This window comes from Falco biarmicus, chromosome 7, assembly GCF_023638135.1.
Source record: "Falco biarmicus isolate bFalBia1 chromosome 7, bFalBia1.pri, whole genome shotgun sequence".
Classification (NCBI taxonomy): domain Eukaryota; kingdom Metazoa; phylum Chordata; class Aves; order Falconiformes; family Falconidae; genus Falco; species Falco biarmicus.
The window spans coordinates 6,773,382-6,791,941 of record NC_079294.1 but is presented as its reverse complement, the minus strand read 5'-3'; the positions used below and the strand labels follow the sequence as shown (position 1 = coordinate 6,791,941).

The following is an 18,560-nucleotide window of genomic DNA, read 5'->3' as shown; positions in this document are numbered from 1 at the left end:
AAGTTAATTATTAATGAACCTATTTTCTAATAAAACTGTTATTTCATCACATCTGCCTTCACCTGATACATACGGTTGTGAAATAAAAAACAAATCCTGAAAGGTGTTTTTATTTCTTCCAGAATATCAAGTAGCTCTTTATAGCAACAATTGATAGAAAAGTCATAACCACTAACAGCCAGAATACAGGAATACTCACACCACTCACAAGTCTGTTTTCAGTACTTCTGAGGGTTATTTTTGTGAACTGGATAATCTAGAGATAGTTATTTCTTTGGTTGTTCCAAGGGCCTGTCAAGCATACTGTAAGGAACATTTCTGCTTGGGCCGCTTAGATGTAATCATTTCCAAAGCTTTCTTTTTCGTGATTTGTTTTGTTCTTTCTTACCTATATTCACAAGCAGTTTTCAGATGTAGGGTCCTATAAAACTTTACTGTGAGGAAAGATGAAAAAGAGGAGGAAATTTCTAATACAGAACTAAATTACAAAGGGAGTTTGTTTAGGTTGCCAGACATTCATCCATTCCAATCTTTTTTTCCCCTGTAGCAGCTATTCAGCTTTTTAATTCTATTTTTCATCTTTTGCCTTTTGTGTGTTCATTGAAATGGGAGCTATATGTATAGCTGATGCATTCACAATGAATTTGTCCAGGTTTCGTGTGCTACGTACAGCTTGATACGCTTTCTTCAAGCACATACTTGTTTTGAACAGTGCAATTCTGTGCAGACTCAGCTGCTGTCCTTGTAGCTCTCAGTTTCTCTCCCTGTTGCCGTTCCCAAAAGTTAAGGAGTAGTCAGATATTAAATTCGTCCCACCATTTATAAAGGGGTTTGCTCATAATGCTTAAGATCTAGCCAGGGTGGTGTAGGCTGTATTAAACACAGTTTTAAGTTTCCGTGGTCTAATGTCAAGATTCCACTGCATATTAATAACCAATATTAGAATAAGACGCCACAGAAGAGGTATATTTTCCTTTGTTGTTTATTATAATACAAGAAAAACAAATCTAGAAAGCACATTTCATGGAGCACCATATTGTAACAAAGTGTTGCTGGCTCTCCTGCAAAGTGTATTTTTGACATTTAAACAATGACACACACATAGTCAGTACACACAGGCATCTACACACAGGCATCTACGTGCCGGTGATCTTATTCACAGCCCCAACGAGGCCTAATTTCAAATACAGAAACGCTAAGGTGCACAGAGGAATGCCAGTGTGAGGGCATCTGATCGCCAACTGAGTTAATTACTCTTTTGTTAGCTATCTTCATGAGCACACAAGCTTTCATTGTCTCACCCCAACCTCTCTTCTCTGAAGCCTCCAAATTGGGCCCAAAGGTCACTGAACACGGAGCCGGCACAGACATGGTGTAGAGTTGAACAAAACTGGCCAATATTCCCTACCTGATACCTCTTATTGCTTTGGTAATAGTACTGAATGGAAGTCTTACAAACTCTTAAACCTCCACATCACAGAAGAACCACTTGCACACATACAGAAACGTAACCTACCTCCCCACACACACATAGCACTGATACCTTTTTGAGAAGCTCTGGGGGTTTGCCCACCAAGATCACCTTCATAAAAATGATTGCATTTTGTTTTTCAAAGGTTCAGACAGTTGTTCAACAATATATTTCAGAATATATTTCTTTCTTTTGAATAGACAGGGCATGTTTTCCTGCTGCCTTAAATTTATGTCATTGTCTACACAAGCAAGAGCAAAATGCTATCGTTTTCATCTGTACAAAATGTTTTACATTCATTTTATACAGTGCTAAATAATGATGCTAAGCACAGAACAATGTAGAATGATAGCCCAAAATAGCTTTTTACCTTATTCAAAATGGAAAAGTACTGGAAGTTTCCCATACTAATGTTAAGACACAGTATTGGGGTCTCTATTATACACAGTAACCTTCCAAAATACTTTCAGGCACCTATTTTGCGAGCTATTGCTCAATATGTATGTCACACTGAAGCACCTCAAGTAATACAGTTTAGTGCCCTGAAACAGTGAGAATAAGAGACAAAAGCAAATCCAGGAACACAGCAGACCAGACCAATTGTGAAGGACGATGCTAGCAAGGCAGTGAAATCACTGCCTAGACCCAGAACAACCCACTGTTACAATAATTCTGGGTATCTGACATATGGCCACTTCTATCATTAACTGAGGACAAGGGATGAAGTTTAATTTAAAAACAAAAAATGCTCTAATTTTGTCAACAAAAATAAATGAAGAGCTTGTATTTTTATCAGCCACTTACAAAAGATTTTTTTTTCCTCTAAGCCCATTTCTCTTTGAAATACTTCCCCTGCTTTCTGACCACAAATTTTCTGGGGAAATTTAAGGATTTGCAAAATGTATTTCTGTCTTGATAATCAGTGAGGCTGAACTATCTTTAAGTTTTGGGCAGGGTAATGCATTCATGTTGCCAAGAAAAAAATGAAGTTATTATGTATTTTTTCTTGTGGAAAATCCTTGTGGATTTCCCCTTTCCAGGAGCCAATTTTATAGTTCCTTTATCCTATGTGATGAACAGACATCTATGAATAACGAGAAAAAATAATGGAAATTCAAAAGGGAAAATGGACTTGAAAAGTAACTGTAACTTTAGATACACAAAGTGGTATAAACTCACAGAATTACTAGCTCAAACTCTCTCCTCCAAGCTAAAGGTATGTTTCAACAGCTGTGCTAAACGTTTGGCTAGCATTTCCCAGATAAACAGTTCGGACTGCAACTGGGTGATGCGGAAAAGAAGAGAGAAAGAAAAGACTTACTAGTTTAAATTTTACAAAGGCTATGGCATTGCTATGGATTAATAAAGTTTCGGATGACTGAAGAACAAGATTTATTAAAGCCAAGATGTTGTGCTAGGTACGTGGAAACATATTGTCTCTCGGAGTAACATCTACAGCTTTACTCACCTGAGTAAAGGGCACTGTAACAGAAAAAGAAGAGATTCAGAGACAGGCAAAAAATACGGGCCTGTATAAGAATGTGAATTATTGTCTTAAGAAAGGTATGCAAATTTCTATAGAGAGTATATAATCACTGACATACTGAAGAAAAATTGGGATCACTCCTGTTTATACTATTTTAGCATACAAGAGCAAGAGCTTGAGAATGACACTGAAAAGCAGCCAATTTAAATCTGAAAAAAAAATATCTGTTTTTATTCATTTTTTCTTTGCTCTTAAACATGATGTTTCTTGATTTTAGTATTCCTCACCTCAAGAAATATTTAGATCTCAAAACTCCGGATCAGCCACTCATAGGGATATTCGGACATCAACAATCACATTAGACAAGACAAAAATAAAAAGGGCTGAAGCTAATGAAAATTCCAGAAGAAATTATTGCACCTTCCCCTGAAGCATCTGATACAGTCAGAGGTAGGACTCTGGATTAAATAAGCCATGTAGTTTGGCTGTGTTACTGTTTCTATGATACTAGGTTTAAAAATCTCAGTTACATATCCCAGTTAGTCATGAAAATGTATAACAAACTTCCACACTGAGCAATGCGTTACAGTAACATTAACAAACGGGAGGACAGAATGATTATTATTATTGGCCTTAGACACCACTTATGTGTGCATGTATATGGATATACATACATAGAATTGTATGATACACATATATATGCATACACTAATGCATACATACATACACACGCACACACACAAGCATGTCATCTGAGAAGTGGGGCTCACCATAAGGTCTGAAGACCACTCGTTACGCCCTTCTCGCCAACCAGTGTAAGTGTACATGTGTATACATTTAACAGTGTGTGGAGGAAAATACGAGAAGGAAGGGAAGCATGAACCTGAAAATATGGGAGAAATCACTCATGTTACCGTCATTATTTCAGACCTGTTCTTGAAAACACATCTCCAAATGCCTTGTACATTGGCTGACGTACAACAGCCAAGCAAGAGGAAATACACAGTATTAAAGGGACACTGTGAAAATGAAAATGTTTACATACGTATTTTCTGTTCTTCCCTGTGTTACTACTAATACATCATATTCCTGACAACTGACAGGATGAGAAATTAAAAGAACTAATTTGATTTTTGCCACTTATCCTGTTCATCTGTTTCATGTTTCTGCCAAAGTTGAGAGAAAACTTGGATAGTCCATCTCCTTATGGGTTTTCATTTATCAGCTCCAACGGGTTAGCTCGTTGTAAACTTGCCTTTTCATCAGGCTTGATAAAATCATTGTAGTTTTAGAAATACCTAAACTTAATGTACGTTTTAAGTTGACAGTATCTCTTTAAAGATAATTAATAATTCCTCAGACTCATTCGTATGAAAATTCTGCCATCTTTTACACTTACTCACATTAGTTCACACTATTTGTCCTCCCTGTTTCTCTGGGAAGGCTTTTAAGAACACAAGTGAAACGAACAGACCACCATCCCGTTTGATCGCAGAACTCCAGCTAATCAGTTCTGAGGCTGCAAACAACTGAACTTCCAGACAAGCTAACGTAGCTAGGAACTACCTGCAGGTATCTACAACAGCAAAAATCAGCATGACTACATTTAACAGGGTAAATGACAGGATAGGTTTCCATTTCAATGAGGTAAAGTTGTGCATAAGTTCCCCCATCCCCCCAAATATATCTGTAAGGTCATTAACTCCAATAAAAATAAAAGAGAGAAATAAGTTATTTTCTTTTAAAAAAGCTAAAACTGAAATTACCTTTAAGCCTACCGCTAGACAGAAAGACATCAAGGCGGGTACAGAAACAGAGAAGAGAACCAGAGGATATTGATAAATGTGTGTTGTCAGCTCTGAGAACCAAGGGCTGGCTGGCATCAGCTGAGTTTTGTCTCATGATGCACGCTCTAGACGGTTCTCACTGTTTTGTTACAAATAGTCCAGGTTTGGGGTTTTTTTCAACTTGTAATGGGCTTATTTGATCGCCTTTGTCTTTTTGGTCCAGCTCCATAGATTTTAACATTTCTCTTGGCAGGCGCAGGCCTGCATACTGGATACAAACGTATAGATAGAATGACATCGTTCATAACTGTGCAGAGGCGTTCCTAGAGAGTACAAATACCAGCATACAATGTCTCATTTGGATCTGCAGCCTGCCTGCACGATGCATTGCATGGTGGTTCCTGTAGTCTCTGAACAATAAATTCTCTACGAGAGAGGCCGAGTGCCACACTCCTTGGTATTTCTATGGAAAAGTAATTGCAAGCCCCTGGCTCCTCTCAGGTCACTTGCATTGGCCACAGGAGGGTAAAGACGTGTTTCTGGTGAAATGCGTGGCACTGCCTTTCCATGGATTGCCTTCCAAGCAGCGACGCACCTGGCCGGCCCCAGGGCCGACACTTCACAAGAGGAGCTCCTGGAGACAGGTCCTGTCTCACCACTCTTCCCACTCGCCAGCAGCACCATTTCGCAGAAGCCTCTTCACCTCTTCTGTCCTGTAGCGAGTGCAGGAGTGGGATTTTTCTCATACAAGAATGTTTCTGTGGAGTCAGGGGTTTTTGTTTAATTTTCTTTTCTTACTTAACATTAGCTTGACCTGGTTATCAAGTGTGTTCTCCTGCAATCATCTGAAAGGCCTTCTTGAAACCAGCATATTTTTTCTTTTTTTGTTTTTGTTTTTTCCCTTTTACATCACCTTAAAGGGACACTTCTGTGGACATCGCTTCTGTAGAGAACAGATTTCATCTTTTGCTGAAGTTTTGTTCCAGCCAAAGCCGAACCTCCTGCAGATTGTAGAAAAAGGGGCCTTTGCCTCCCAGATAGGCGATTTTTTGTCTCTGCACAATGCATACTCGCTCAAATGAAACCCCGTAGGCCACGTTGGCGTTGTTGTCCATGCAGTCAGCCACCACTTGGCACTGAGGTGGCAAGGAAAAGCGCTCTAGGAGCTGGTGAGCAGCTGCACATCGGTCTTCCTGGTTCCTGTGTTTCTTGACTTCAAATGAAGAAGGGGAGATTCCAGGGGCAGCCCAGCCATCTGACGGGTGAGCCTCGTCAATGTAGACCAACAGAAAGTCAGCCACACCAGAGAACTCCTCCACCAACTTGCTGAAGGCCGACAGCTGGCTTGTGAATGGTGGTCAGGTAGCTGAACCAAAGTTGACCACCAGCGGCCGCTCAGAGTTGGCAAAATCCAGAAGGTGGCATTTGGTCCCACATTTGCCACTGACATTCTTCCAGCTGTTACTGCTGCCGTCACTGCCCTTGGCTATGTGGATTACACTGGAGTTTGGGGCTTCTCCTCCCAGTTTGACCTGACGGCAAAACAAATTAAAACGTAGCAAGTTAGTGTGACTTGCTTGTCCAGTAGCCTTATGACTACTACTCTTCAAGTCACCTGTCCAAAAAGTACACCTAACTACCCACATGGATGCTAGCATGGGGACATAGCAAATCATCAAAAGCAAACAGCTTCAAGAAATTCATCTAGTCCATCTCCACTCACAGTACAGGGAAACATGGCATTCCTGACAGGTATAACTACTTCACTAATGTCAGAACATTTGGTCTGAAATCTGTCTTGTCCTGTCCACTACACACGCACACACAGTCCTGTCCACCCTTACTGTATTTGCAGACTCTTACTCTCTTTCAGACAGACTACCTCCAATTTCTCATAACTTTTCTCTGTGAGCTGAATTTTCTAGATGTGATATTTTTTCACTGCCGTCATCTGAGTTCTCTCTACTTGGTTCACATCTTCCTTGAAGAACAGTGTTAAAAACTTCAAAAGAGTTTTTACTAATTCTCAGAATAATCAGACAATTACTTAATGTATCTCACAGGCTACATCTGTTTCTACATTCCAGATGTTTACTTTTTATGAAACATCATGACTGTTTCTGAAAAGCAGGATTGTTGACTAGGAGTAATCTAGTGAGAAGTTACAATGCCTAGGTCCCTTTTTCTGCCTTTCTAGTTGCTCCCCATCATGGATTTGGATACTTCCTTCATCAGTCCAGCTTGAATTTGGTGCTTTGCACTCGACCCCACTGAACTGCATTTCCTACATTTCAAGGCATTTTTCCAGTTTTCCAAAATCATTCTGCATTGTATCCGTGACCTTCACAACACACGCAGTGCCTCTCAATTTTGAAAGGTTTTCAGATTTCATACATGACTATTCTCTTCCATCCTGCAGTCCAAGGTTGAAAATACTCAGAATACCAAACACAAGGGAGATCTCTGCAGATGCCCACTCAGTGTACATCCTGCTCTTACAGTGGACCAACCAAGACTGTGCTCTCCAAGGGTTTTTCTAACTGCTTTGCAGTAACCACATCACTGATTGAGTGACACTTCAACTGCAGTGCTTTTCTAGAAGACAACTGGGGGGAAAGCAACAGGAAAAGGGGAAAGTTTTTACACAAAGGTTGAAGTAGGATGAAGTGAAAACAAACTGTTCTCAGCTGTAGCTCCAGATCTAACTGAAACCTAACATGCAATTGTGGAAAAGTAATTTTGCCTGACTGTTTCTATTCCCCTGCCTATAGAAAAAAGGCAGACTATAAGCAACTCATAGAAGGGACTGCCAGGTTTAGGTGGAGCCTGCAGAGGGCTCCAAGATCCTTAGCTGATAACTGCTATAGAACCACAAAATATTACATAAGACAATTAGTTTTTAATGAGCTCTGCCACGGCGATTCCTATGTATCTGCCTTTACCATCAAGCTCTAGTACAACAATGCAATTATCCTTTTGTGCTTCCCTGACTCTTTCTATCTCTCTCTGTCTCCTGTCTATTTGATTATGTTCAGAAGTGTTGCTTTGAAGGAAACACACAGGGCCAAATTCTGAAGTCTTTCATACTGTATTTATTTCTTTCTGAAGCTACGCTCCAACTAAAGTCAATAGAAGTTAATGCTGAATTTTTAGAATTAGAAACTGATTTTTGGTGCACTTCTACATTATATACATATACATACATATTCTACATTACATTATAGGGTATCCTGGTGAGTCAGACTCACTAAGAAACTGAGTTAACAGCTGAATACTTAGCCAATGCAATTGCTGCTACACACAGATCCAGAGGCAAGTATATTGTAGATACTGGATCCTCCATTTCTCCCCCAGAAATCTGACTACCTTGAGCAAATCTACAGTTATTCATGACTCGGCATTATTTCGTCAGAATAGCAATAGAAGCAAGAAACTAATCAAAGCAAAGTTTGTAAGACACTGACTTTACAGCTGCCAGACTTCACAGTTACACAAGAAGGTCTCACAGCATGTTGGCACACGATAGAAACATCATTTTGACTATTTTCCAGGGGCAAATTGAGACACAACTGTTCTGCCATTCTCACTCAGGCATCAGCAAGGAAGAGAGCCACAGAAAGACTGCCCTAGACCCACAGATCTCTCCAGGCCAAGCACGAGGTAATCGCCCCTGCGAGCAGAGCACGTGCAGCTGCCACTGTATGGCAGGCAAGGGAAGCAAGTGATGCCCCAGGAAAGCACAGCTCCATGTGGCCCCTTCCCCATAAACCTGTGTCTGCAGCATTGCTATCTGCTAGAGCCCTGGTAACAGTTAAAAAAAAAAAAAAAATTAAGACTTGAGCTCCATTGCCTTTGAGAGCAAGCAAGGTTTGAACTAGCTGGGTTTAGGGCCTGCTGTGTGACTGTGCCCAGCTGTTGAACTGAAGGAAGGAAAAGAGCTGTATCCCAGTTTTTGAAAAGAAAGGCTCTATCTGGAGAGAGGCAGGCTTGGAGACTCGGGCTGTAACATTTAAGCACCATTAAGCATCTTGCAGCGTTTAAAAAGTGCTGCTGCAGGCCACTTAGCAGGTAGTAGGTACTCTGCTGTGTGAGCTGTTGGAACATCTCATTTCTCTCTGCTGTTCTGTGTAGTAAGATAGGCAAAGCATGAGGGACTAAGGTAACGGGCCAGGCTTGAGCAAAGAAATACACAGGTCAAGATCATGCGGTGGCCACCGAATCATCTCGAGGGCTGCATTCAACCCATAAGCCAGCTAGGAAGTTGTGCAAGCCAGTAACTACCAGAAGTGGGCACATCTCAAGAAACACAACATCTGCACATCTGCACAAACACTAGATCCCTCTTTACCTAGAAAGCTTAACTGTTCTTGCACTACCAAGCAAATGCTTTTTTCAGAGCTGGCTTGCCCAAAACGTGCCTTCTGAGCAAAGCCTGACATGTAAGTATCTGTGCTGCACCCACTCCTTGGATGAATAATGGACCTCAGTATTTAGGAGAGTGCACTTATCCAGTCAAAGAAAAGAAGTAATAACATATGATTTATCTCATAAATCACAGTTAAGCAACACAACTTTGAATTTCTGATATTTGCTGGCACTTCTCAGAGGAGGAGAAAAATAAAGGTAGAAAGGACAGAAGCAACTAAAACTCAACGACAAACAGAGCCACTCAGGAGACAAGCTGCATCTGAGCAGCTGTTTCCCCTCGCTCTTCTGGTTTTATTTGAACAAATTTATTATGAGCGAAAATACTGTAACCAACACTCTTGAACTGGGAAACCAGAGTCTGCTTCTTGATCATATCCAAGCAGAAGAGAGGCTACACACTGCAAGCTCCTCGTTACCAACTCAGGTCTACCAAACACTTCTTTTCCTAGGCCAGTCTGCAAACCCTAACGGAGCAGACTAACATAACAGCTCCCATCAAACACCAGCATGGAGATGCCCCTCAGGTGCTATTTAGCACGGGTACCAAGGGTGGCATCGTATTTCACTGTTTGTTCTCCAACAAATCAAGCTTGCACTCTGTCTCTCGCACTCCTTATTGACTAAAAACTGGGTAAGTTTAGGAAACAAAGTACTAACATACCCTATGTTACCTTATAGCAGTTTCTTTCCATTTCCCACATTCATGAAGAACATCTCATGGCCGCAGATTACCTACCATTTTTATTTTTGTTTCTAGGAGTGCTTGTGTTGGGTTTTTTCCCCTTAATGAGACATCCTTGCCAAGCAGGCATTCACAAGGCATTTTCTGCTCTTGTAGAGGAGTAATTAAGGTCGGTGCCAGTGTCAGGCAATCCAAAAAGCAGCCCTGCCCAGTCGTTAATGTTTAAACATAAGCAGCGGCATCTCCGCTAATTAGTCTTGATGAAGCGCTGACGTTCCCAAAGGGACTCTTTATTTTGCCAGGCTCAGAACCGATTGACACAGGATGACAATATCATCCTTGCTGATCATTTGCATTGTAGGCCTTGGCTGTTTTCTTTGTTGTTATTTATTGAAAGAAAAAATAGCTCTTGGAAAAGAGAATCAACGCAATGAGAAAACAAAGAAAAACCCCCATGTATTCAGCCAAACCGCTTTTGAAATCTTACACAAAGGCAGGCAAAATATAAATTCTGAGAAACAAACTAGCAGAATTCCCCTCACACGCGATCCAGCATTTCTATAATCACGTACTTCTGTGCGTGAATGTTTGGGCACTCTGTGCCAGCCTGGGACGAGGCGGAGAGCGGGCAGCGCAGGCACCCCCTCCCGCGCAGCCTGCCTGGGACACGCAAGGTTGGCCAAGCAAATTGGGAGCCAGCCCAGCCAGCAGCCAGCCACAGCCCCTCACCAAAGCAATGACTTGCAGCGTTTGGGCGAATTCCATGTTTGCTTGACAAGCCTCGGTGCTGCATGCCCTTCTGCAAGTCCGCGCGCAGAGCGAGAAGGGAACAAGGTTGCCAATGCATTAGCACGCCGGCTGCAAAATGACGGAGACTTAGGAGTGGGAAAGAAAGCCCTATTCATAAACGACAGGCTAGAAATAGCACATAGTGCTAACTTTGTTGTACATTCTCCAGGAGGACTAGGAAAAGCCCCACGGACAAAACATGGCCTCCTCATTTACCTTTTCGTTTTTCTCATTTTGCTTTTATCAGCTTTAGCATAACCCTCCTGGGATGCCATGCACTGGGATACAGCTTTCATACCCTGCATGAGGGATTTTCAAATGGTTTGGCAGACTCATCGGGCTGTGTCAACCCCCTAAAGAAAATAGGTGATGCCAGACAATTAGCAGTCTGTGATATTAGCCATTTCAATATGGACATGCTGCGTCCGGGACTGGAGTCCAGGGATCGGTAATGAACTGAATCCCTGGAGCTTTTTGCTCCTTTCAAGTTCTCTGCTTTGATTTGATTTGATCCTAATTCAGCTAAATATAGCCTCTGAACAGCCTGATACTTCTCAGTGCTTTATCCAAATCATAGTCAGACTCTGGCTGGGGAATTATACAATTCATTATTTTTATTTTCTTTATTTGCATGACCCAGAGCTGGAGAACTCTGCAGTGGATAAAAATTCCAGGAGGCCCTCGTCTGGAGTAGCATACAGGAGCAGGAACCCTTCATTTGTCATGGGGAGGTGACAGCTTGTTGTAAGAGACTCGATTACTCGGAGAGCAGAGACTAGAATTGACTCACGTTCTCCCAGAGTCCCCAGTCTTTTATTTAGGATCAGGTGTATGAAGCTGAGGGAGGGAAGTGGGAGTCAAATTAAAAAGGGCACATTCTAGATCAAAATAACTAGTCAAATGCTGTTTTCTTGATTTAAAAATTGCCATCCCACAAAGGAACATGCATGGCAGAGGAAAAGCATAAAGGAGCCTTTTGCCTGGTACTCTTATAAAAGAAAATGGATAATTTTTAAGAAAATACATTCTATATATTTATAAGAAAACATTAAAAAAATGGATAATTTCAGCTCCTCTGGTCAGGGAGCCTACAGCAAGCTGCTTAAGGGCTTCTGTCTCCCGCTGGATGGGAGCATGGCCTCCAGCACCATGGCCTCAGGGCCACTTGCTGCCCTGCTGGGCTAACTACAGGTGACACAGTCCTTCACCAGTCTTTGCTGGTCAGCACCTGGAGGAGATTTGAAGTTAATTTGGATGATTTTTTTGTTGGTTCTTTTTTTTTTAAAACTCAGCTTTAGCAATGTATGAGTCCATACACAGCAGTGATTCTGCTGGCGAGGCAGAGCCAGGGTGCAGGGATTGGGTACAAGCCTTTCCCTGGGTGCTGCCCACTTGCTGCGCCTACCACAGCCGAGGGGGTTACACAAGGGTTTTACAAAAAGGCAGCAGTTCCTTCGGTCAGTTTTCCACATGTTAGAGTGGAAATGGAAGACCGCAAAGAGGTGGTGTGGAAGAAGTGAAGTTAGATCTGCAAAATGAAATGGACAGGATGAGCCCCCATGTGGGACAGGAGTTGTCAGATCCCTTTTTCTACCTTTGTCCATCTTGGGTGTTTGAACCATACGCTCCAGTCTTGGGTGAACCATCAGCTCTGTGGGACAAACCACCTGCCTCTCTTGCCTAGGACACTCCCTGGGGCAATGGGTCTAGGCTGGTCCTCAGGCACTACTAGAACAAACATGATTATATATTATTAATAATGACAATGTCTTAATAATAATGACAATGACATGCCCAAATCCTGTTGACCTTATGTTCCAAACGCTGCAGGAAAAGTTTTAATTGTGGTTTTATTTTGTTTTTCTCACTTCTTTCAAGACTGTTTTAATTTGCAAATGTCAATGAAAACAATCCTGCTAAGGCTGAACTTTGTAATGCCAATAAAATATTTTTAATACCACACAATATCTAGCTTCTAAACCCCAAAACTACACAACACACTCTTTTGCAAATTCCCTTTATCATTGTCAAATTCAGAGAAAGACACTTTGTTACCTTGCTAAATACAAATAATGAGTACAGAGGTTATGCCTTCCTTCCAACCTTTAAAAAATTTCTCCCCAAAGCAAAGAGTTACTGGACAGCCAAACAGCAGGTAAAGGATCACGCCAGTATATTACTTTCAAATTTTGTGATAATGCTGTCCAGCATGTACTGAAGATGACAGTTCTGGGGCTGTCCTGCTTTGCATACTGATTTATTTTAGGAATAAAAGATGTAGTTATCAGGTAGGCAGAAGTAGCCAAAGGTAATTTAATTGTGCTTCCTTGAAATCTGAGGAAAACCCAACTGGGTGTTTACTGAACCAGTCTACTTGGTGCTACACCCAGAGCGGGGTCTATGCCGTGAAGCTGGGATCCTGTGCCAACCGTCCCCTCCCTGCTGGGTCTGTCATGCCAGAGTTTGCTGCTGGCCCATGCTAAAGACAGTAGAAAGCCGTACGTGCAAATACCCACCACCATTCATCACTTGAGATACCAGCATCCTTCTGAGGCCTGGAATGTGCATTTACACCCATGTGCATATATGTGCATGTTACCCCCTAGATGCATCACAGCATTTGGCTGCTTCAGGGAGATGCCATTAAGGTCTTCCCCCTAACTATCCTGCACTGAGGTGGAGAAGAGGGAGGGTTTCCTCTAGGATAACCTTACGCCTCTCCACTGAGGACCAGGCACCATAGCTCTGAAACACAAAGCTTGTATCTGGAATGGAAAAGCTTCCAGCATGAGGTCCCTCCACTGAGGATTGCTAATAGGGACAACCTTTTATGTACCCATTTTAAAAGCATTTTAAGATAATGATTTCTCACCTTTGGAGTCTTAGAAAGTGGATTCATCTCAGTACTAAATAAAGCATGGAACTCAGCAGGTAAAAAACAAGCTTTTAAAGGTAAATACGATGTCTTTTTCCAAAGCCCTCTAGCTATTTCTCTGGGTTGCTATAAGGTATGTGACACATTCAGTAGACATGCTGTGGCCTAAAACAAATGCCTCACTGGCATTTGTAGAGCCGGCCTCTATAAATCGTGCAGAAGGCACACTAGCACCTTCCCAAAAATCTCTTGGGTTTTGTCTCTTATCTGTAGGTGTGGTTGCATTCATATCTATACATATGTATACATACACATAATACGTGTATACATATACAGAGAAATGAGAGAGGACTGACTCCTGAAAACGGAGATGATGCATGCCTATGTGTGTGGATTTTTGCATTTATACACATATAGGTATATGTATGTACATATATATATAGACAGATACACACACATATATGTATCTGTATACATACAAACACATATGAAAGTGCGAATACCTACACTCACATACATACATACATGATTTGCTCTTCAGGAGTCAAACCCCTCATTTCTGTAGATAAACAGAGCACAGCAGTAAATCAGAAAAATAACATTTAAATGAAATAGTTGCACTCTTTCCATTATACAAAGTTAATGTAACTTGACTACTAGCTCTATTTGTCTCTGTTATGACAATTAATCTGGTCCTAAAGACTCCCTTGTTGCAATATTAGACACGCTTGCCTCTTGGAAAAGAATAGGAGAAGGATGGTCTATGAATCACAAAGCTGGTGCGGTGTAGACAATATCAACACTGTGACAGATACTGAACTCAGAGCTAAAGAAGTAAAAAGAAACATATTAATCATTGATAAAATTTACATAAGAAAATAAAAATAAACAAAAGATCAATCATTTTGATTCCAGCGGGACTGTAACATGTAGAGAAAACAAGTCATATAAAATGTTCCAATAAAAAAGCTTACTTACTATACTCTATTCCAATACAACATACTCCACACTGCTTCCCCACTGAGGATGTTAAAGTCTTCAACTGTTGCTAAGTAATCTTGCCTATGAAATAATTGCCTCAATCAAAAAGTCATGTGTAATAGTACTTAACAACAACAAAAAGCAGAACAAAAGCAAGTCAAAATTTGGGTAAGATTTTCAAAAGTTTTTCTAGAAGGGAAAACATATCAGAATAGCCATTTTCAAATACACTTTAGTTTAACTATTCCAAGATCATGTCTTACACACACTAGTCCTGAAACAAAACCACTTAAGTCTGGGACAGTCTGTGTGCTTTCAAGGCAGAGGTCCTTTCTTGTAACAAATTTGCTTTAATCCAGAATCTAGTATCTACCCACACTGTTTTTCTGGAATGGCTTCCAGTAAATTTTTCTGTGAACAGAAATTTTACATCAAGTACTTTTGTGAAAAATGTTATGAAATGTACTTAAGAAGAGTTCTGTGTTAGTGGCACAAAACATAGCAAAACCGAGTATAGTTACTACTTTAATCCAGTACTAACTGGCAGTCTAGCTTTGGTTTATCTCAGACATCTGCAATTCTGCTATTCTAGTTGAATCATAAATACTCCTCAATGGAATGAGCTTAAGCACCTGCTTAAGTACTTTGCTAATATCTGGCTTCAGCTAGCAACCTGGAGCAATAAACAATCATGGCTATGATATCAATTGCATTTTGTCATGCTCTTTAGTACTCTGATTCCATAATATTTTTATTTCCCACCCTCACTAATTGGCTAAGATTAAGATATCACAAGTGGGCAGTCCTATTCAGGATTTAGAAAAAGATGATTTAAGGAAAATGATGCTTTGTGGGACAGTCTTTAATATATTTCACTTTCTCATGTTTTTTAAACATTACCACAAAGCAGGGTAAATTCAATTTTCTTCAGCTCTACCAGTACAGCTTTCCAGCTGAAACTTTATTTCTTTCTCTTTTTTACAGAATCAGCAGAAGATTATCCTCCATTGTGGGGGTGATGACTCTTCTTCTCATAATATTGCTCCTCAGATTATGGTGTTCCCTCTGTAATTTGATTTCTACAATTATCTACCTTCCTGTGACTATCAAAGGTTTCCGATGATCTTCTGTCCTTATGGCCCATAATTCTATTACAGAAAACAGACTCTTTCCATGAATTGTTGGTCAATTAGTTTCATCTTAAGGACAGCTGGCACAAATGGATTTTTTCCCCTTTTTGGAACAAGGTTATAAAGTTTGGTTATGTTTATATGCATTTTTCTGTTGAGTTCATTGAGGCCCAGAATCCATCCTAGGGACCTTAAAGCCTGATTGACCTAACAACCTAGGTGATTTAATGGTGAAAAGGGAGAGTATTTAATTACCAAAGTTCAAGGTACGAGTTTCATTGCCAACACCAAAAATAGCACAGAGCTATCCTCCCTGTAGTTTCCATGGTTGACACCAACAGCACTGAGGAAAAGGCAAAGTATGACTTTGGGAAGTACAGAAAGGCATGCGACATCTTTATTTTAAATTATTTTGTATTACCTAAGCAAAACGAGGTTGAAAATATCTCGTGGATGTAAGGTTCCTTACAGCTCCACCCGTTCTTCAGACCCTGGGCCACATACAGGTTGCAAATGTGGGAACTGGGACTCGGCCGTTTCAGAGCTGTGCTACCAGCTCCCACTGGAGCCTCGACCAAGTCATGTGTTAACTGTCCTGCTTTGCCTTGTCTGTAAAATGGGAACAATTGTGTTCACCGGCCCATTTAACAAGGCCACTGTAAAATTTACTTATGTCTGGTGAAGAGACTAAAAACAGAAGCTAGAACCGCTAGGAGAATACTGAGCTTCATTCAGCATTACTTTATTTGGGTAGCCAGCTGGCTGATTCCTAGGGTGGCAGTAAGAGGTTGACCCATTTGGCAAAAGCAAACGTTATTTATATTTGTCTTACACTGAAAATTAACTTCCCCGTGGCCTGGGTTTCAAAGCTAAGCAGCTGGTATTCCATATCAGAAACCCAGCAAACACCAGCGCCACAAGCTCTTCACATCCCTAGGTGAGAGCAAACACAAAAGGCATTATAGGGGAGTGAAAAGGGACCAGGGAAGGCGATACAAAAATAAGTGTTTCAGAAGATACAGAGCTATCATTTGGACAGGACCCCTGTGACCTCATGACATCACACGGGTATGTTAAATTAGATGGTCTAAATAAGACAACAAATTAACAGACTAAGCACTGTTTTGGAAGCCACAGAGCTCTGAATCCAGTTCTTCTACTTACTAACTGGGTGGCCTGTTCAAGAAATTTCATCTTTTTGGGTCCACCTTTTCAAACTATAAAAGGGAGCTATAACTACCTCTTTAGACCTGGGCAGCACCACTGGGTAATGTTTGTACAAAGCTTAAAGGGAAAAAAAAGTACATGTTGCACAACTGCTATTGGCTTTCTTAACTTAAATCATCAGGCAGCTGTCCCTCAGCTAGTCAAGTTCATTTTTAATCTCTGACATGTCCCTCTGTCATTGCTTTCTTGAAGAAAAAAGGCTCAGTGTTTCCCTCGGTGCCCAGTTTTACTATTACTTGGATGCTTCCCCCAGTATAAAAAATAACATACGCGCAATAGAAAATGCCAATGTAATGACAAGGTTTCACCTCTTTCACTCTAATTAAACCAATTCTATCTGTCACACAGATGACATCTGTCTGTGCAGCGCTCTGTCTGAAGACGCAGTCTTCCTATCACCTCTGAGGATTTCCCATGGCAAATAATTAAACAACAGCTGTGAAAACACCCAGGGCATTTTACAATTATGCGAGGATCTTGAAACACTTGATGAACGTGATGATTCGTCCCGGTGGGGAAACTGAGGCACGGCTCAACTAAGTGCCCCGGCCATGGCCGCACAGAGGGTCAGGGGCAGAGCAGCGAGCCCGCAGCCCGAGCTTTCACCTTGCACCTCTCCCATCAAACTTCACACCAGAGAGGGGACACCCAGCCGTCACCCCCTTCCCCTGGCCGCAGGGATGCTCCTCGGAGCTGGCCCCTGCCCACCCCCGGTACCCACCTGCTTGTAGGCGTCCAGGAGGAAGCTGTTCCAGACGCAGCGCAGCCCCTCCGAGGTCAGCATCCTCCGCCACTCGCCGCGCCCGGACTTGGAGCGGCTGAGGAACAGCACCATGTGCTTCAGGAGGATCACCGAGTCATACAGCGCAAGGAAGAGGCAATTGGAGAAAAAGACCGGCAAGATCTGAAGCGTGATCAGCAAATCCACACTTAGCAGACCCATCTTCCTTGCTGCTTCTCTTCAGCCGGATGCCTTCAGCTCCCTTTTTTGCTCTGTACCCTCATTTAAAAAAGTACAGTAAAAAGCATTTCAAAAGCCTCGTTACCCTCCTCCCAGCCGCTCTCTTTAAAACGAGCGGAGATAGTTAAAGACGAGCAGGCTGGTTAAAACCATAACTGCATGATACTCATTCAACTCAGAGCCGCTTATTTTGCAGAAACTAAGATGTTAACAAAAATTCTTCCCTTAACCAGGAGACCTGATTTTGTTGAAGAGAGAGGCAGCTGTGTTTCCAGTTCCCTGCAGTTACAAAATTTAAGCTGAGACTGTTAATTGTTAACTTTCCTGTGCTATCCCATTGTTTCCCAGCTATTTAAGCACTGCACAGACCTCTCATTTCTGTGTCGGTGGAGCTAGCTACCAGGTGCAACAATACTTTTTTAAAAAAAGGTTTATGTACATAAACTTTCTGTTCCTCCCTCCCTCCCTCCCTCCCTCCCTCTCTCCCTCCCCCCCACCCGCCTCTCTGTATTCCTGCCTTTCCTCCTCTCTCCCTCTCCCTTGCTATCTGCCTATGGTGCAAAGTGCTTTCCCCTCTGGAGTCCCAGCTTGCTTCCCTGAAGCCTTTTATACATTCCCTAGCTAATTGCTGCAATAGAGAAGTGAAACCCTAATCTTAGTAAAGATCTTGACGTCAATGTAAAAGAGGGCTTTACTTTGGCCAGGACTGCAGTGAATAGAAAAATGAAATTCTCAAAACTTTT

The 18,560-nt window shown here is 41.6% G+C and overlaps 1 protein-coding gene across 2 annotated transcripts; it reads right to left on the bottom strand.

Annotated features, from left to right (window-relative positions):
- Positions 1-964: 964 nt before the first annotated feature.
- Positions 965-18,273, bottom strand: DIO2 (iodothyronine deiodinase 2). Of its 2 annotated transcripts, none has more exons than XM_056346894.1 (2): positions 17,578-18,272; positions 965-6,276 (listed from the first exon to the last, which is right to left on the bottom strand). In XM_056346894.1, the coding sequence occupies exons 1-2, from the start codon at positions 17,797-17,799 to the stop codon at positions 5,659-5,661; spliced, it is 840 nt and encodes a 279-aa protein (XP_056202869.1). In that variant the 5' UTR covers positions 17,800-18,272; the 3' UTR covers positions 965-5,658. The 2 variants fall into 2 exon arrangements, with proteins under 2 accessions (XP_056202869.1, XP_056202870.1); XM_056346895.1 differs by having other exon boundaries at positions 5,704-6,276; positions 17,578-18,273.
- Positions 18,274-18,560: the final 287 nt, after the last annotated feature.